The sequence below is a fragment of the Sinohyriopsis cumingii genome, chromosome 9 (genome assembly GCF_028554795.1).
Source record: "Sinohyriopsis cumingii isolate HCF-2022 chromosome 9, ASM2855479v2, whole genome shotgun sequence".
NCBI classification, from domain to species: Eukaryota; Metazoa; Mollusca; class Bivalvia; order Unionida; family Unionidae; genus Sinohyriopsis; species Sinohyriopsis cumingii.
The window spans coordinates 105,883,070-105,900,677 of NC_142969.1; the positions used below are offsets into that span (position 1 = coordinate 105,883,070).

General features: G+C 34.7%; 1 protein-coding gene across 1 annotated transcript in view; it reads left to right on the top strand.

The window, feature by feature from the left end:
* Positions 1-17,608, top strand: part of LOC149792422 (uncharacterized) — a 181,429-nt gene that overhangs the window by 84,822 nt on the left and 78,999 nt on the right. The window contains exons 10-13 of the mRNA XM_089969571.1: positions 2,229-2,304; positions 4,546-4,654; positions 6,579-6,701; positions 11,708-11,830. Of these exons, the coding sequence (XP_089825697.1) occupies positions 2,229-2,304; positions 4,546-4,654; positions 6,579-6,701; positions 11,708-11,830 (431 nt within the window). The remainder of the gene's footprint in view (positions 1-2,228; positions 2,305-4,545; positions 4,655-6,578; positions 6,702-11,707; positions 11,831-17,608) is intronic.

Consider the following 17,608-nt stretch of genomic DNA (forward strand, 5'->3'; position numbering starts at 1 on the left):
AGTTGTTCCCGTCTCCCTCTAAGTCTATTTACTTCTTCATTAAATCTTTTAAATTCTTGACCTCTAGCTTGTTTTTTATTGTAATATACGCGATATATCCATTTAATGAAATCATCATCATTTGTTTTTCCATAAAAGGGTTTTAAAAAATTAGATTTATTAGATATATTTTTTGATATCATCTCAGGTAATTTCTCTCTTTCAGTTTTTCTAATTTCCTCAACAACTCCTTCTTTAAATCTTGCAATTAATTTTAAGCTCTCTCCACCTGATTTGGATTTAGATGCAAGTTTCTCTCTCACATCGGCGACTTCAGTAAGAAGTTCTCCAATACCTTCAAGTATTTCCTCACCAACAGGTGGAGGTTGAGCTGCAGCTATGTCAGTTGGAAGGTCTCGTAAAATCTCCCTTGTCTGTTTAGTTCTTCTGGCTATTTTTTTTGATACCGGAAGAAGATCTTCTTTGATGACAGTTGTAACTTGTTCAGTAGCCGCAGTAACGGGCTTAAACAGTTTTTTAGTGTCCTCTTCATACTCAACTTTTGCTTCTTGCTGCGCTTGTAGATTTTTTCTAAATGAGTCTTTGACAGGAAGAAATTTTTTAATTGCTTCTAATCGTTCTCGTGCTGTTCTTGCAGTATGAGATTCTGGATGTACCATTTTATTATAACATGATAATTTAATTAATATCAGCAGAAGAGGAATACAGAAGTTTGATGATATATTATAAACACAGAAAGAACATAAATCCAAAAATAGAAAAACCACCATCAGAACTTGAATATTACTTGAAACATAGAACAAATTCCGAAGATTCAGATGAAGATGAAACAGATGAAGATTCCCATGTTTCAGATGATGATTCCCAATATTGATAGCAGCAGAGAGGGGCGTCTACGGTTCTGTTTGGGACAAACAATAATCGTAGACGTGGTAATTGACCTCTATGAGTGGTCACTATTTTTTTTGGTAAAACACAAGGGTGACCATTCCCCTAAGTGGTCTGTTCACCCTCTCTGCTGCTGAAGGTTAGTGTGCACTGTTACGTGTTTTGGCTCGAATAAACAGTAACCCAGAAAGAGTGAAAAGAAAAAGGTTTTTAAAATTTAACAAATAATTTATTTCCTTGGAAAAATTCTATACAAATGAAAAAAAGGAGAAGAACTTACGGTTTCAAGAACCAAACTCTAAAGTAATCCAAGAATAATCCAAAACTAATTCAAGATTAATCCACGAATTAAATTGCAAAAGTCCTAGTAATAAATGTTCTAATAATGTCAAGTTCGAATCCTGATGGAAAATCCAAGATGAATGACGATGACGTATTCTGTAGTCTGTAATGTGTTGTCTTTTACAGTTCCTTGCAGAAATACAAATAATAACGCTCCGGTGTCGGAAATCCAAATTAAATTTGTAAGCAACGTCTTTCCAAATTTTCTGTGTGAGTACTCCTCAAATATTTGCGGAGAAAAAAAAACTAATTCTTTTGAAATCCAACTGATCTAAAGAAAATTATAGCTCAAAATCTGGCTACAACAAAATAACTTGACATCAGTGTAAAAAGCCCAAAAATGAGGAATCTCCTACGCATCTCTTTTAAAAGTAACAAATGCGCAGTAATGGAAAAACCGGAAATGCGAAATCAAAGGGGGTGGGGGTGGGTGCGTCACGTGATCGTGTTTATGTCACTATACCAAAAATGACCCCGACGAAGCCAATCATTTTGAAATAAAATAGAACTTGATTGCGAAGATTGCTACACATTTTGAAACAAGGTCAGGATTTAGATCAACACCTGGTGTTTATAAACTAACAGTCAAGGTCCATCTATTTTCTGAATAGAAGTATCATCTCTAGTGAATAAATTTACATTATAATACCATATAATAGAATAAAGATTTAAAACTGACAAACAATTAAATTAAAATGAATATGAATTAAATCAGATATACGTTACAGAAGAGTTATCATCTATAAACAATTAAGTTATGTTGACGAAGTTGTCATCAATATTGTGATTCATCTAGTCAAATGTTGATAAGCGTTCCAGCTGCAGCTGCAGATGTTCTCGGCGAAACCAACAGTCGATTTTAACTGTAAATTGTCAGCCCGAAATTAAGATTTTAAACAGATGTTTATGACGCAGAATCAATTTACCCGATCGTATGTATATGTCATTATTTTCAAGAGATCTTTTAACCAGTCTCGTTCGATGATTTTTTTCTTCAGGTATTGGGATAGGTGGTTTGGCTGGATTCTTAGTTTTGATAATAGTAGCCTGCCGCAAGATAAAGATCTGCAATAGGTAATCTTTCTAGATTATTAATTATTGCCGAATATAATTTTACATTTAATTTGTTATTGCAAAAGCTGAATGTTTACAAGATCTCAAAATTCAGCAGCACGTGGTTTTAGAAAGTAGACCGCCTCATCGCAAATATCAAAATGCTTGCGTAGGTTACTGTTGAACTAGCAACTGTTCCGCTGCCACTTGTTATTGATTCTGACAAGGTTGTGTTGCGAGAAAATATTCAACTCAAACACGCAGTTGCGTCTTAACTCAATAGGACAACATTTGCAGTTGCACCATAACTCAATAGGAGAACAATGACCTAAATTACAAGCTTCATTATGTTTCCGCCGCAAACAAGAACACCCATAAGGAAGGTGTTCACATATCGTTGAATTGCCTCCTACATACCAATATTAAAACATTATGAAACATGTCGCTGGTAGGAAAAACAGTTTCGTGGTGTACAAGATTAGGGTTATTTCTGCTCAGTGTCGTTGGTGGTTTGAGGAGATATCTTGTGCTTCCTTGGCAACTGTGTCGGCGTATATATTTTGGGGTCAGCGTCCTCACATTTAAGGCATACACATATATACAACCTAAGCAAATCTAACCAATATATCTTCCTAGGCATATGCAACAACTTGGAGTGGGTTTTGTCACACGACTTAGTTTTTTTCTGAATGGAGGGTGGTGGAGTGGAAAAGGCTCAACAATTTTCGCTAACTGTGTGACTTTAGCTCAGATTTGTTCCACTTTGTATAAATCATTTTATACCTAGAACCTTTAAAATTCGTGAGGAGAATTTTGGCATGACCACCCGGAAATTTGTAGATGCCATACGTACATATCCTACAGATAATCGTACGTCTTGGTGATATGATGCATCCTGACAAATACTAGAACATTATTAAAAAAGAGATTTTTCTTTGATCTTTATTTCTTGCGTCAGTGACTTTGCTGAATTGTATGTTTGGAGTTAATTTATTCTCATGTTCGAATCATGCAACTTGACAATTGATTGCATTTCTGTTAGTGTAGCACATGTATTACCAAGTGTAATTTCAATGTGACCTATATTTTACACTTGACTGGGTTAAGATTTGTGTTTAGATCATCAACACATAGATTTGTTCATGCTATATCCACCCAAGCTTAAACAGTAGTCCCTTTCAGATCTGTGCAGTGGAATGTAGGAATAAATAAATGTATATACTGTTGCAATTGTCATATTACTCATTATACATTGTATGTTATGATGGGTTACCCTCAACATGTTAACTGTGTATATACATGTGATTGAATGTAGGGGTTAGATGAGTGCATTTCATTATTTTCGTGTAAAGAAATAAACTGTAGTGACTAATCAAGGTAATCACTTATGCACGATCAATGCTTCTACAATTGGCTGTCACTGCGCGGGTACTCAAAGCCTATGACTTCCAATCATTATTATGTAGATGCTAGGAATAGACAATGATAAATTCCTTTGAAGCAGTGTTTTGGAACAGTGAGTTTTGAAACAAACAAAAAAAAACTAAAACAAGAAACGGCTCACTTGATATCATATATTATCACATGGTACACTTTATGTATAGTGTGTGCAATTTAATACTGAACAACATGATAACATATCACAATGTAATTCTGACTAGTCTAAATCAGTTACTGAAATTCATGAGCAGTATTCTCTTTTCTGATTGGCTGCGATCGTGGGAAAATTTCATTACCACGCCATCTGGAACGTTTTGTTTTGATTATTGCTATCAAAAGTTTAGTGTCCATTTTTCAAATCGATTGCAAAAGAAAATTGGAAAAAAGGTCACGTCTGTCCTGAATATGGTCAATTTACCTAACAGGGACTATTTGCAGCATGTACAGCCTTTGAGTGCAGACAAAAGGCGTTAAATCCAAATTTATTGTTGTTGTTGTGGATGCAAGTGTTTTTATCTGGTGTTATAATATGGCCATTCATATATTAGAGATTAAACATATCGGGCAAAATAAATATTCGCTTGTCACATGTGGCAGGTGGTTCCTCCCTCCCCCCTGCAGTGTATTTAGTATAATACAATTAATTCATCCATCACAATTTGTGTCATAAATTACAGTTGTTCGATCATAACAAGCTGCTCCAATTTGGTTTTAAGTTACATGGTTTCCATACCTAATTAAGATTATTATTATTATTATTATTATTATTATTATTATTATTGTTGTTGTTGTTGTTGTTGTTGTTGTTATTTTTATTATTAGAGACATAGAGCGGGGGTGGAAAACGGAAGATATCCCATTGCAGCCGCAAACAGTACCTGATATTGTAGAGGACCATGTGTTAGAGAAAAGGCCTGAAAATCAAGAGTTGGTAAGTCGTTTAACCAATTTAGAGGAAATATTTGTCATACAGGTACGTACAGTAGTTAACTTCTTGAGCAAAACTTATTTAAATGCGTTACCTCATCATTACACATTAGGAGAACAGCTAATACCACAAAAACCCATTTCTCGCAGCATAATAAAGATGACACCATGCATATTGGCTTCTTTAGCAATAAAGTTCCAAAATTACAGATGTTTGTAGAGGTGGAAATCAGATGAGAGTGGTTCCTGTAACAAAAAAGGACTTGATGTCAAGTTCTATCAATTATTAATTACTATTTGTGATTGTGCCTAGGCCGTACGCTGTGAAAGTATTCAAATATACCGTACATCTGGTGTCTTGTTCAAATGATTTTTGAGTGATCTTTAAGCAATTTCCCGTCACAGCCAAGTATATTTCATTATTTTTGTATTGTAATTTGCTCTGACCTGATCATGTATCAGTGGCTTGCACTTGTTATGTCATCTTGTTCAATGATAAGCTAACAATTTCCAATCTTAGCTGCCTACTCGATTGGGAGATATTACTTCCATTACATATATGCATTTTGAATTGAATACGTTTTATTCCAAGTAAATTTTTTTGACAAGTTCTATACTTTGCACGGGAATAAGGGTTCACCTACCTAACTTTACATTAAGTTTTAGTAACATTAATAATTCCGGCTTAAGGTTTCACATATAAATTACCTTCTATACTTCATATATAAATACCAGAAAGCCCTGTATTTAATAGGAATTATGGCAAACACAGACTGCGAGTAGATCAATCAATATATATGAATCTGGGAATATCTAAACCTGAGTATGTTTCCATTGTTTGTGGATTAGCTCACGAATCATACATCACGACCTTTGTTCCAATGTACAGTCAGCGATATTGTCTCAAAGAAGTTAGAACAATATTGATTCCACTTCTAGGCCTATATATATATATATATATATATATATATATATATATATATATATATATATATATATATATATATATATATGATCTCGTGAAGAAGCAACAAATCAATCCTATAAATACTGCGAAATTCACAGTTCTCAAGTCAACACCTTAGTCGTTACAATCTAATTTCTCCACTTGTGCCACGAATTATTTCTACAATATGAAACTACATGTTCAATGACTTGCTGCTAATACTATTATTTGATTATTTATAATAATAGATATTCTCTGGATCGACAGTGAATTTTTCTAACCACGCGTCGTATGGCTTGGTGCAAAAAGGGGACGTGCTGATGAATTAAGAACAGCAAAAGATATTACTTGGAATTACACTGGTCGTTTTACAATTCTTGAAATTATATTTGATTTGAGCGAAAGCTGTATGTCATTTTATGGAAACAATATTGATAAAGTTTAGGTCAGTGTTTAGAGACAAATCTCATATTAGTTCGATTTAACAGCAGATACTGTATTATTTTATCTGGAATCAGATATTAATCATACTTCAAATCCAGTGTTTACTATGATCATGCAAACATTAAGTCGGAAGTAGCCTTCTTTTATAAATACAGTTAGATATACGGTGGAGTTTCGGAACACATAATTGCGTTACATGTTAATTAGTTAATTAGCATAAGCTGTCTGGTTTAATCCAGCAATTGTAAGTGTTGGGACTATGTGTTGACGGTTAGCATGGATGAATCAGATTGATAGCAATATTCATTTCAAGCAATTCGCACAACCTGGGACATTATCCTGACAACTGGTTTAAGTCGAATACCTTGATGTTGTTGACATTTTTAAAATTAGCTGAATATAAGTAATATACCTCTTCCAAAAGATTATGGCATTCGTAGGTACATTCTTTTCTATATTTGCCCTTAATTTCTTATCATATGAACACTTGTGTAAGATCACATATTTCATTGATGACATTTGTTCTTCATTGTAACAGAGTGATAAGTCCTTATCGGATTCCACATCGGATTCTTCATCCAGTAAAGAAACAGTTATCGCTCGTCCTGTACCCCAAACTGAGCACCCAAGGGACCAGAGCATTTCCATGTCGACACATAAGGTAGGTGTGGGGGAAAGTGTACACACAGTATATCAAGTTCCACTGAAAAAGAAGCAAGCACCTATAGAAAATTTGCCTGACAATTGCCTTTCCTCGGTAACTCACGGGAAATTCATTTTAAACTTTATCATTACATACTTATCATTTACTGCGGAACCTCTTAATGTACATTACTGATCTTGTGTTTGATATGGATGTACAGTTTGTATTTTCATATCACACACTTGACGTATTTAGGTTTTGTGACGAATGTTCGTGAATCAGTACTCACTGATGCAAAGAATTAAACATGTACAAATTCTTATTAATTTCGAATTTAGTTCATACATTATTGAGAAAGCACAATAGAGGGGTATGTAATAAATGCAAACGAACATTCATATTTATTTTGAGTTGGAGTGAAGAAGGCAGTTGATTTGGCATATAGTGAGTCCTGATGGCCTTGACTTATCCCAACTCTTTATCGCTAATTTTTGTTCTTTCTTCCAACACAAAACAAAACATTACAAAGGATAACTTGGAACATGTATGCATATCGTCCGTATATTCTAGATTAAACGTTTGCATATACTTTAGGTTTGTAGACCTGCAGGTCGCAGACCAGAAGGGCTTATATAATAGTCTCTCCTTTGTCTTCCATTGTTAACCATTGTCCGTACATCCCCGTTTGCATAAAAGTCGTATTAGTAATAATCATAAACTACATGGACATTTGTCATGAAACTTATACACATATTCACTTCATAATCTAGTTAATTCTAAATATTATACAACTGAGACATCATTATCGGAAATCACATTGTCACTACTCCTCAAGAATGGATGATCTTATCATCCTATGATTTTCACTGAAAAACTTCTTTTGATATTTCGTTAGTCCTAAATAAAAATAGTATTATGTTGTCCAGTCTTGAGAATCTTGATATTGCTATTGTAATGGTGGTGATGTCAGACATTGAAAGTCTACATCCCCCAAACAGAAAGTCGAATAAACATCATGGTTTTATTATTTAAAGACGTTTTATCATGTCTAGTTGGTCCAAAATTAAATGATGCCACTTGCATATCCAGAATGGCCTCTACACTGTCCATCTTGAAAACCCATTTACTACTCTTTACAAATGGTTGGGCATGTCAGCATGTTTTTTTTTTTTTTTAAAACTAACTCACAAATCATACATCACGAGGTTTGATCCAATGTACAGTCAGACATACTGACCTTGTCTGCGAGAAGTTAGAACTTCCCATCCATTAATTGTCCATGTTGATGTAACGGAACCCTCCCTTTATCACCGATGAACAAAGTCGACTTTGCAGAATACTAATAAAATATCCTCTAATATATCTAGCTCCAAATAACAAACCTTATATGATTTAAGCAACGACAAGAGTGATTCCACTTCTAGGCATAGAGATTTGTTCTCGTGCTGATGCAACAAACGAATCCGACCAATATTGCAAACTTCTCAGTTTTCAGGTCTACACCTTGGTCATTAAAATCCCGAGAATTAGTCTACGGGGTATATAATTGAAGATTCATAAAGTCCTGACCCAGTCTTCTCGTTGTTATGAGTCGATGTCAACAGGAGAAGTGAACAGAACCGTGTTTGCTCCTATTCATTGATAAATCAATACTTTAGTCTACAATCCAGTTTTACGCTACAGCACACAAACTCTAAGATGTATAGCTATGCAATTTTAAACAGTATATCAACAATGTGTGATAATCCGATTTTAGGGCTTAACAGAAAATTTGCAATATTTTAAATAGTTTTGAAATCTTTGGGTTTAGATTCAGTTATTCATCAGTCATTGGAGAGTGGCATCCCTCATATAGAATAAATAAGATGTTTTGTATTCTTCATTCATTTATTTTGTGTTTTAAGCTCAGTTAGGAATAATTACTAGTATATACCACCAGCAACAACCTTGTGCTTTGGGTGTTCTTTAAAAAGTGCATTTTATATAACAGTGTTTGACCCTTTATTTAAGGATTTTATAATATGTTCCTTTATTTCTTTCTTTTATGCATTTGAAATAATTGTTTGTTTGTTTTTTAAGAAAACCGATCCTTAAATGGGCATCGGTTCTGGTCCATTAACGTTCTGCATGTTCTCTTCTTTCCGACCAAGTTGAGTTCACCGCTTAAGGTGGGACATACCATGACAGTTTGGAAGCGACACTGGTGCTAACATATGAGGTTTTAGCATTGTTGTCCATAGTCTTTAAGGACGCGGGCTGATAAATGCTCTTGTTGCTAGCCATCTCAATGAGTACAGTGATAAATAGTCCGTTATTGCTAATGTGACAGTATTGTTCATGACTGGACACAATTTTTAGCTCATCTTTTGCTCCACTTGCATCTGCTTAGAATTGGGGCAGGGGTATTGTAGGATCGTTCTGTCATGAAACAAGGAATATGTCGAGAGAACAATTTAGCATTGTAGAGGACACGTCTGTGACATTTTTAGCCGAGGGCAGTTGGTCTAGATTGAGAAATCAGAATCTTTTGCATGGTAAAGTCAACTGGTCTCTCTACGCCATAACTGCTCGCACTAAACCGCAACTCATTATCTAGTCCCATCGGGATCTTGAGTCAGGGCTTGATCGCAGGATTTAATCGACAGAGATCATTATTGCTATCATTCCGTTAAGTCAATCCAGTTGCTCTCCAAAGATCTGGTGCCTTACCACCACGGTGATCAGCTTCAATCTATATTCCCGTCAGTCATGGTAATGAAGCTGCAAAAAAACCTTAACCATCTGATCTTCGTTTTCACAAGGCGCCCAGATAATCTTTTACAAGTGCAAATGAAAAGAGCGTGTGCTAGTATAGTCGTTGTATATGACATTAGTGTAGGACCCATCTTCAAACAATGAAAGCAACGCGTGCAATGAAAGCACAATAGGCAGAACTAAGCACTACTCTGCCACAGTTTGTATAAACCAGTTTGCTTTAAACCTGATGCAAAGTCCATACCCCTAAGTCGTTTACAATATCGAAACAAATATCGTCCTCAACTAATACGACATTTGAACTTTCAGGGAAATGTGGTCACCCTGTCTGAACCCATGTCATATAGGGTACAACTAGTATCCATTATTTAGCATTCAGCCTCATATATCCTGATAAAAGACTTGAAACCATTTCAAGATTGATAGACCAAACAAAAAAGATTTCTAAGGAATTTTCTTTAAACGCCATTCTATTGAATCAAACACTTATAGTACTCAAAAGTAAACTCATCAAAGCCAGATGAATTGGCATTTTTCATGCTTTTCATTGCTTATAGACATTCTTGCAGATCAGTTTAAATGTTGATCAGATCTGTTTGATAACTTCCAATTTCAGATCATCTGTTGTACCGATTTGTCGGTTTAATGCCTTTTCTAAAGATTACAAAGTATTTTAGATCCTCTATGCATCTATATGTTCCATATTATGTTTGCTCTTAAGGTCATGGCGTTAACTATTTCTTGCAGGAGAAGGTTTATGTTTGCTTTCAGTAATTTCATCGACCGTGTCTTCAAGAACGTCATTATCATACAAACAGTTTAACTTAGACTCTCTCTCATATTCGCTCTGTCTCTTTGTCTGTCTGTCTTTCTACAGCTGATAATTTTGTTCTGGTTCAGTTGGAGTAAGAGATAAGTTCTCAGCGTACAGCTAATTTTTCCATTATTGCATACAATTGATTGTTTTGTTTTAAATGTGTTGCATCATGATTGTTATTATCATTACTTATATATTGATCAATAGTGATCAACAGTAGCAGATATACAGCGATACGTACAAATTCTCTTCACATAACTAGTATTAACTACTCTAAAATTTATTGCACCTCGTCCTCTTATTTGGTCAGTTTATTTTTATAATTAAGCCTTAGGTATAATAAGAAAATGAATGTATACTAAAATGATTACTGCATTTGTATGGGAAATATGAACTCGTTTTCCCAGATGCATACTGCACTACCTTTGGGAGTTTAGTATTCATCCGAAAAATAACTCGTTCATATTTTCTCATATAAATGTAGTAACCTTTTATTCTTCCATTTTTGAGTGTATCTTCTTGTGAATATTCTTCTTATTATTTTATTTGCATACTTCACCGTATCTGTAGCATATTACACAGTGCATGCCAATCACCTCTAATTATTATTGATGAATTATCTAATTTCTCCATTTGTGCAGCGAATTGTTTTTACAATATGAAATTGCATTTTCCCTAAGGTGCTGCTAATACTATTATTTGATTATTTATAATAATATATATTCTCTGGATCGAGAGTGAATTTCTCTAACCCCAGGTTATATGGCTTGGTGCAAAAAAGGGGATGTGCTGATGAATTAAGAACAGTAAAAAATATTACTTGGTATTACACTGGTCGTTTTACAATTCTTGAAATTATATTTGATTTGAGCGAAAGCTGTATGTCATTTTATGGAAACAATATTGATAAAGTTTAGGTTAGTGTTTAGAGACAAATCTCATATTAGTTCGATTTAACAGCAGATACTGTATTATTTTACCTGGAATCAGATATTAATCATACTTCAAATCCAGTGTTTACTATGATGATGCAAACATTAAGTCGGAAGTAGCCTTCTTTTATAAATACAGTTAGATAAACGGTGGAGTTTCGGAACACATAATTGCGTTACATGTTAATTAGCTAATTAGCATAAGCTGCCTGGTTTAATCCAGCAATTGTAAGTATTGGGACTATGTGTTGACGATTAGCATGGATAAATCAGATTTATAGCAATATTCATTTCAGGCAATTTACACAACCTGGGACATTATCCTGACAACTGGTTTAAGTTGAATACCTTGATGTTGTTGTCATTTTTAAAATTAGCTAATATAAGTAATATACCTCTTCCTAAAGCTTATAACATTTGTAGGTACATTATTTTCTACATTTGCCCTTAATTTCATATCATATGAACACTTGTCTAAGATCACATATTTCACTGATGACATTTGTTCTTCATTGTAACAGAGTGATAAGTCCTCATCGGATTCCACATCGGATTCTTCATCCAGTAAAGAAACAGTTATCGCTCGTCCTGTACCCCAAACTGAGCACCCAAGGGACCAGAGCATTTCCATGTCGACACATAAGGTAGGTGTGGGGGAAAGTGTACACACAGTATATCAAGTTCCAATGAAAGAAAAGCCAGTACCTATAGAAAATTTGCCGGACAATTACCTCTCCTCGGTATCTCACGGGATATTCATTTTAAACTTTATCATTACATACTTATCATTTATTGCGGAACCTCTAAATGTACATTACTGATCTTGTGTTTGATATGGATGTCCAGTTTGAATTTTCATATCACACACTTGACGTATTTAGGTTTTGTGACGAATGTTCGTGAATCAGTACTCACTGATGCAAAGAATTAAACATGTACAAATCCTTATTCATTTCGAATTTAGTTCATACATTATTGAGAAAGCACGATAGAGGGGTATGTAATAAATGCAAACGGACATTCATATTTATTTTGAGTTGGAGTGAAGGAATCAGTTGATTTGGCATATAGTGAGTCCTGATGGCCTTGACTTATCCCAACTCTTTATCGCTAATTTTTGTTCTTTCTTCCAACACAAAACAAAACATTACAAAGGATAACTTGGAACATGTATGCATATCGTCCGTATATTCTAGGTTAAACGTTTGCATATACGTTAGGTTTGTAGACCTGCAGGTCGCAGACCAGAAGGGCTTATATAATAGTCTCTCCTTTGTCTTCCATTGTTAACCATTGTCCGTACATCCCCGTTTGCATAAAAGTCGTATTAGTAATAATCATAAACTACATGGACATTTGTCATGAAACTTATACACATATTCATTTCATAATCTAGTTAATTCTAAATATTATACAACTGAGACATCATTATCGGAAATCACATTGTCACTACTCCTCAAGAATGGATGATCTTATCATCCTATGATTTTCACTGAAAAACTTCTTTTGATATTTCGTTAGTCCTAAATAAAAATAGTTTTCTGTTGTCCAGTCTTGAGAATCTTGATATTGCTATTGTAATGGTGGTGATGTCAGACATTGAAAGTCTACATCCCCCAAACAGAAAGTCGAATAAACATCATGGTTTTATTATTTAAAGACGTTTTATCATGTCTAGTTGGTCCAAAATTAAATGATGCCACTTGCATATCCAGAATGGCCTCTACACTGTCCATCTTGAAAACCCATTTACTACACTTTACAAATGGTTGGGCATGTCAGCATGCTTTTTTTTTAAAACTAACTCACAAATCATACATCACGAGGTTTGATCCAATGTACAGTCAGACATACTGACCTTGTCTGCGAGAAGTTAGATCTTCCAATCCATTAATTGTCCATGTTGATGTAACGGAACCCTCCCTTTATCACCGATGAACAAAGTCGACTTTGCAGAATACTAATTAAATATCCTCTAATATATCTAGCTCCAAATAACAAACCTTATATGATTTAAGCAACGACAAGAGTGATTCCACTTCTAGGCATAGAGATTTGTTCTCGTGCTGATGCAACAAACGAATCCGACCAATATTGCAAACTTCTCAGTTTTCAGGTCTACACCTTGGTCATTAAAATCCCGAGAATTAGTCTACGGGGTATATAATTGAAGATTCATAAAGTCCTGACCCAGTCTTCTCGTTGTTATGAGTCGATGTCAACAGGAGAAGTGAACAGAACCGTGTTTGCTCCTATTCATTGATAAATCAATACTTTAGTCTACAATCCAGTTTTACGCTACAGCACACAAACTCTAAGATGTATAGCTATGCAATTTTAAACAGTATATCAACAATGTGTGATAATCCGATTTTAGGGCTTAACAGAAAATTTGCAATATTTTAAATAGTTTTGAAATCTTTGGGTTTAGATTCAGTTATTCATCAGTCATTGGAGAGTGGCATCCCTCATATAGAATAAATAAGATGTGTTGTATTCTTCATTCATTTATTTTGTGTTTTAAGCTCAGTTAGGAATAATTACTAGTATATACCACCAGCAGCAACCTTGTGCTTTGGGTGTTCTTTAAAATGTGCATTTTATATAACAGTGTTTGACCCTTTATTTAAGGATTTTATAATACGTTCCTTTATTTCTTTCTTTTATATATTTGAAATAATTGTTTGTTTGTTTTTTAAGAAAACCGATCCTTAAATGGGCATCGGTTCTGGTCCATTAACGTTCTGCATGTTCTCTTCTTTCCGACCAAGTTGAGTTCACCGCTTAAGGTGGGACATACCATGACAGTTTGGAAGCGACACTGGTGCTAACATATGAGGTTTTAGCATTGTTGTCCATAGTCTTTAAGGACGCGGGCTGATAAATGCTCTTGTTGCTAGCCATCTCAATGAGTACAGTGATAAATAGTCCGTTATTGCTAATGTGACAGTATTGTTCATGACTGGACACAATTTTTAGCTCATCTTTTGCTCCACTTGCATCTGCTTAGAATTGGGGCAGGGGTATTGTAGGATCGTCCTGTCATGAAACAAGGAATATGTCGAGAGAACAATTTAGCATTGTAGAGGACACGTCTGTGACATTTTTAGCCGAGGGCAGTTGGTCTAGATTGAGAAATCAGAAACTTTTGCATGGTAAAGTCAACTGGTCTCTCTACGCCATAACTGCTCGCACTAAACCGCAACTCATTATCTAGTCCCATCGGGATCTTGAGTCAGGGCTTGATCGCAGGATTTAATCGACAGAGATCATTATTGCTATCATTCCGTTAAGTCAATCCAGCTGCTCTCCAAAGATCTGGTGCCTTACCACCACGGTGATCAGCTTCAATCTATATTCCCGTCAGTCATGGTAATGAAGCTGCAAAAAAAACCTTAACCATCTGATCTTCGTTTTTACAAGGCGCCCAGATAATCTTTTACAAGTGCAAATGAAAAGAGCGTGTGCTAGTATAGTCGTTGTATATGACATTAGTGTAGGACCCATCTTCAAACAATGCAAGCAACGCGTGCAATGAAAACACAATAGGCAGAACTGAGCACTACTCTGCCACAGTTTGTATAAACCAGTTTGCTTTAAACCTGATGCAAGGTCCATACCCCTAAGTCGTTTACAATATCGAAACAAATATCGTCCTCAACTAATACGACATTTGAACTTTCAGGGAAATGTAGTCTCCCTGTCTGAACCCATGTCATATAGGGTACAACTAGTATCCATTATTTAGCATTCAGCCTCATATATCCTGATAAAAGACTTGAAACCATTTCAAGATTAATAGACCAAACAAAAAAGATTTCTAAGGAATTTTCTATAAACCCATTCTATTGAATCAAACACTTATAGTACTCAAAAGTAAACTCATCAAAGCCAGATGAATTGGCATTTTTCATGCTTTTCATTGCTTATAAACATTCTTGCAGATCAGTTTAAATGTTGATCAGATCTGTTTGATAACTTCCAATTTCAGATCATCTGTTGTACCGATTTGTCGGTTTAATGCCTTTTCTAAAGATTACAAAGTATTTTAGATCCTCTATGCATCTATATGTTCCATATTATGTTTGCTCTTAAGGTCATGGCGTTAACTATTTCTTGCAGGAGAAGGTTTATGTTTGCTTTCAGTAATTTCATCGACCGTGTCTTCAAGAACGTCATTATCATACAAACAGTTTAACTTAGACTCTCTCTCATATTCGCTCTGTCTCTTTGTCTGTCTGTCTTTCTACAGCTGATAATTTTGTTCTGGTTCAGTTGGAGTAATAGATAAGTTCTCAGCGTACAGCTAATTTTTCCATTATTGCATACAATTGATTGTTTTGTTTTAAATGTGTTGCATCATGATTGTTATTATCATTACTTATATATTGATCAATAGTGATCAACAGTAGCAGATATACAGCGATACGTACAAATTCTCTTCACATAACTAGTATTAACTACTCTAAAATTTATTGCACCTCGTCCTCTTATTTGGTCAGTTTATTTTTATAATTAAGCCTTAGGTATAATAAGAAAATGAATGTATACTAAAATGATTACTGCATTTGTATGGGAAATATGAACTCGTTTTCCCAGATGCATACTGCACTACCTTTGGGAGTTTAGTATTCATCCGAAAAATAACTCGTTCATATTTTCTCATATAAATGTAGTAACCTTTTATTCTTCCATTTTTGAGTGTATCTTCTTGTGAATATTCTTCTTATTATTTTATTTGCATACTTCACCGTATCTGTAGCATATTACACAGTGCATGCCAATCACCTCTAATTATTATTGATGAATTATCTAATTTCTCCATTTGTGCAGCGAATTGTTTTTACAATATGAAATTGCATTTTCCCTAAGGTGCTGCTAATACTATTATTTGATTATTTATAATAATATATATTCTCTGGATCGAGAGTGAATTTCTCTAACCCCAGGTTATATGGCTTGGTGCAAAAAAGGGGATGTGCTAATGAATTAAGAACAGCAAAAGATATTACTTGGTATTACACTGGTCGTTTTACAATTCTTGAAATTATATTTGATTTGAGCGAAAGCTGTATGTCATTTTATGGAAACACTATTGATAAAGTTTAGGTTAGTGTTTAGAGACAAATCTCATATTAGTTCGATTTAACAGCAGATACTGTATTATTTTACCTGGAATCAGATATTAATCATACTTCAAATCCAGTGTTTACTATGATGATGCAAACATTAAGTCGGAAGTAGCCTTCTTTTATAAATACAGTTAGATAAACGGTGGAGTTTCGGAACACATAATTGCGTTACATGTTAATTAGCTAATTAGCATAAGCTGCCTGGTTTAATCCAGCAATTGTAAGTATTGGGACTATGTGTTGACGATTAGCATGGATAAATCAGATTTATAGCAATATTCATTTCAGGCAATTTACACAACCTGGGACATTATCCTGACAACTGGTTTAAGTTGAATACCTTGATGTTGTTGTCATTTTTAAAATTAGCTAATATAAGTAATATACCTCTTCCTAAAGCTTATAACATTTGTAGGTACATTATTTTCTACATTTGCCCTTAATTTCATATCATATGAACACTTGTCTAAGATCACATATTTCACTGATGACATTTGTTCTTCATTGTAACAGAGTGATAAGTCCTCATCGGATTCCACATCGGATTCTTCATCCAGTAAAGAAACAGTTATCGCTCGTCCTGTACCCCAAACTGAGCACCCAAGGGACCAGAGCATTTCCATGTCGACACATAAGGTAGGTGTGGGGGAAAGTGTACACACAGTATATCAAGTTCCAATGAAAGAAAAGCCAGTACCTATAGAAAATTTGCCGGACAATTACCTCTCCTCGGTATCTCACGGGATATTCATTTTAAACTTTATCATTACATACTTATCATTTATTGCGGAACCTCTAAATGTACATTACTGATCTTGTGTTTGATATGGATGTCCAGTTTGAATTTTCATATCACACACTTGACGTATTTAGGTTTTGTGACGAATGTTCGTGAATCAGTACTCACTGATGCAAAGAATTAAACATGTACAAATCCTTATTCATTTCGAATTTAGTTCATACATTATTGAGAAAGCACGATAGAGGGGTATGTAATAAATGCAAACGGACATTCATATTTATTTTGAGTTGGAGTGAAGGAATCAGTTGATTTGGCATATAGTGAGTCCTGATGGCCTTGACTTATCCCAACTCTTTATCGCTAATTTTTGTTCTTTCTTCCAACACAAAACAAAACATTACAAAGGATAACTTGGAACATGTATGCATATCGTCCGTATATTCTAGGTTAAACGTTTGCATATACGTTAGGTTTGTAGACCTGCAGGTCGCAGACCAGAAGGGCTTATATAATAGTCTCTCCTTTGTCTTCCATTGTTAACCATTGTC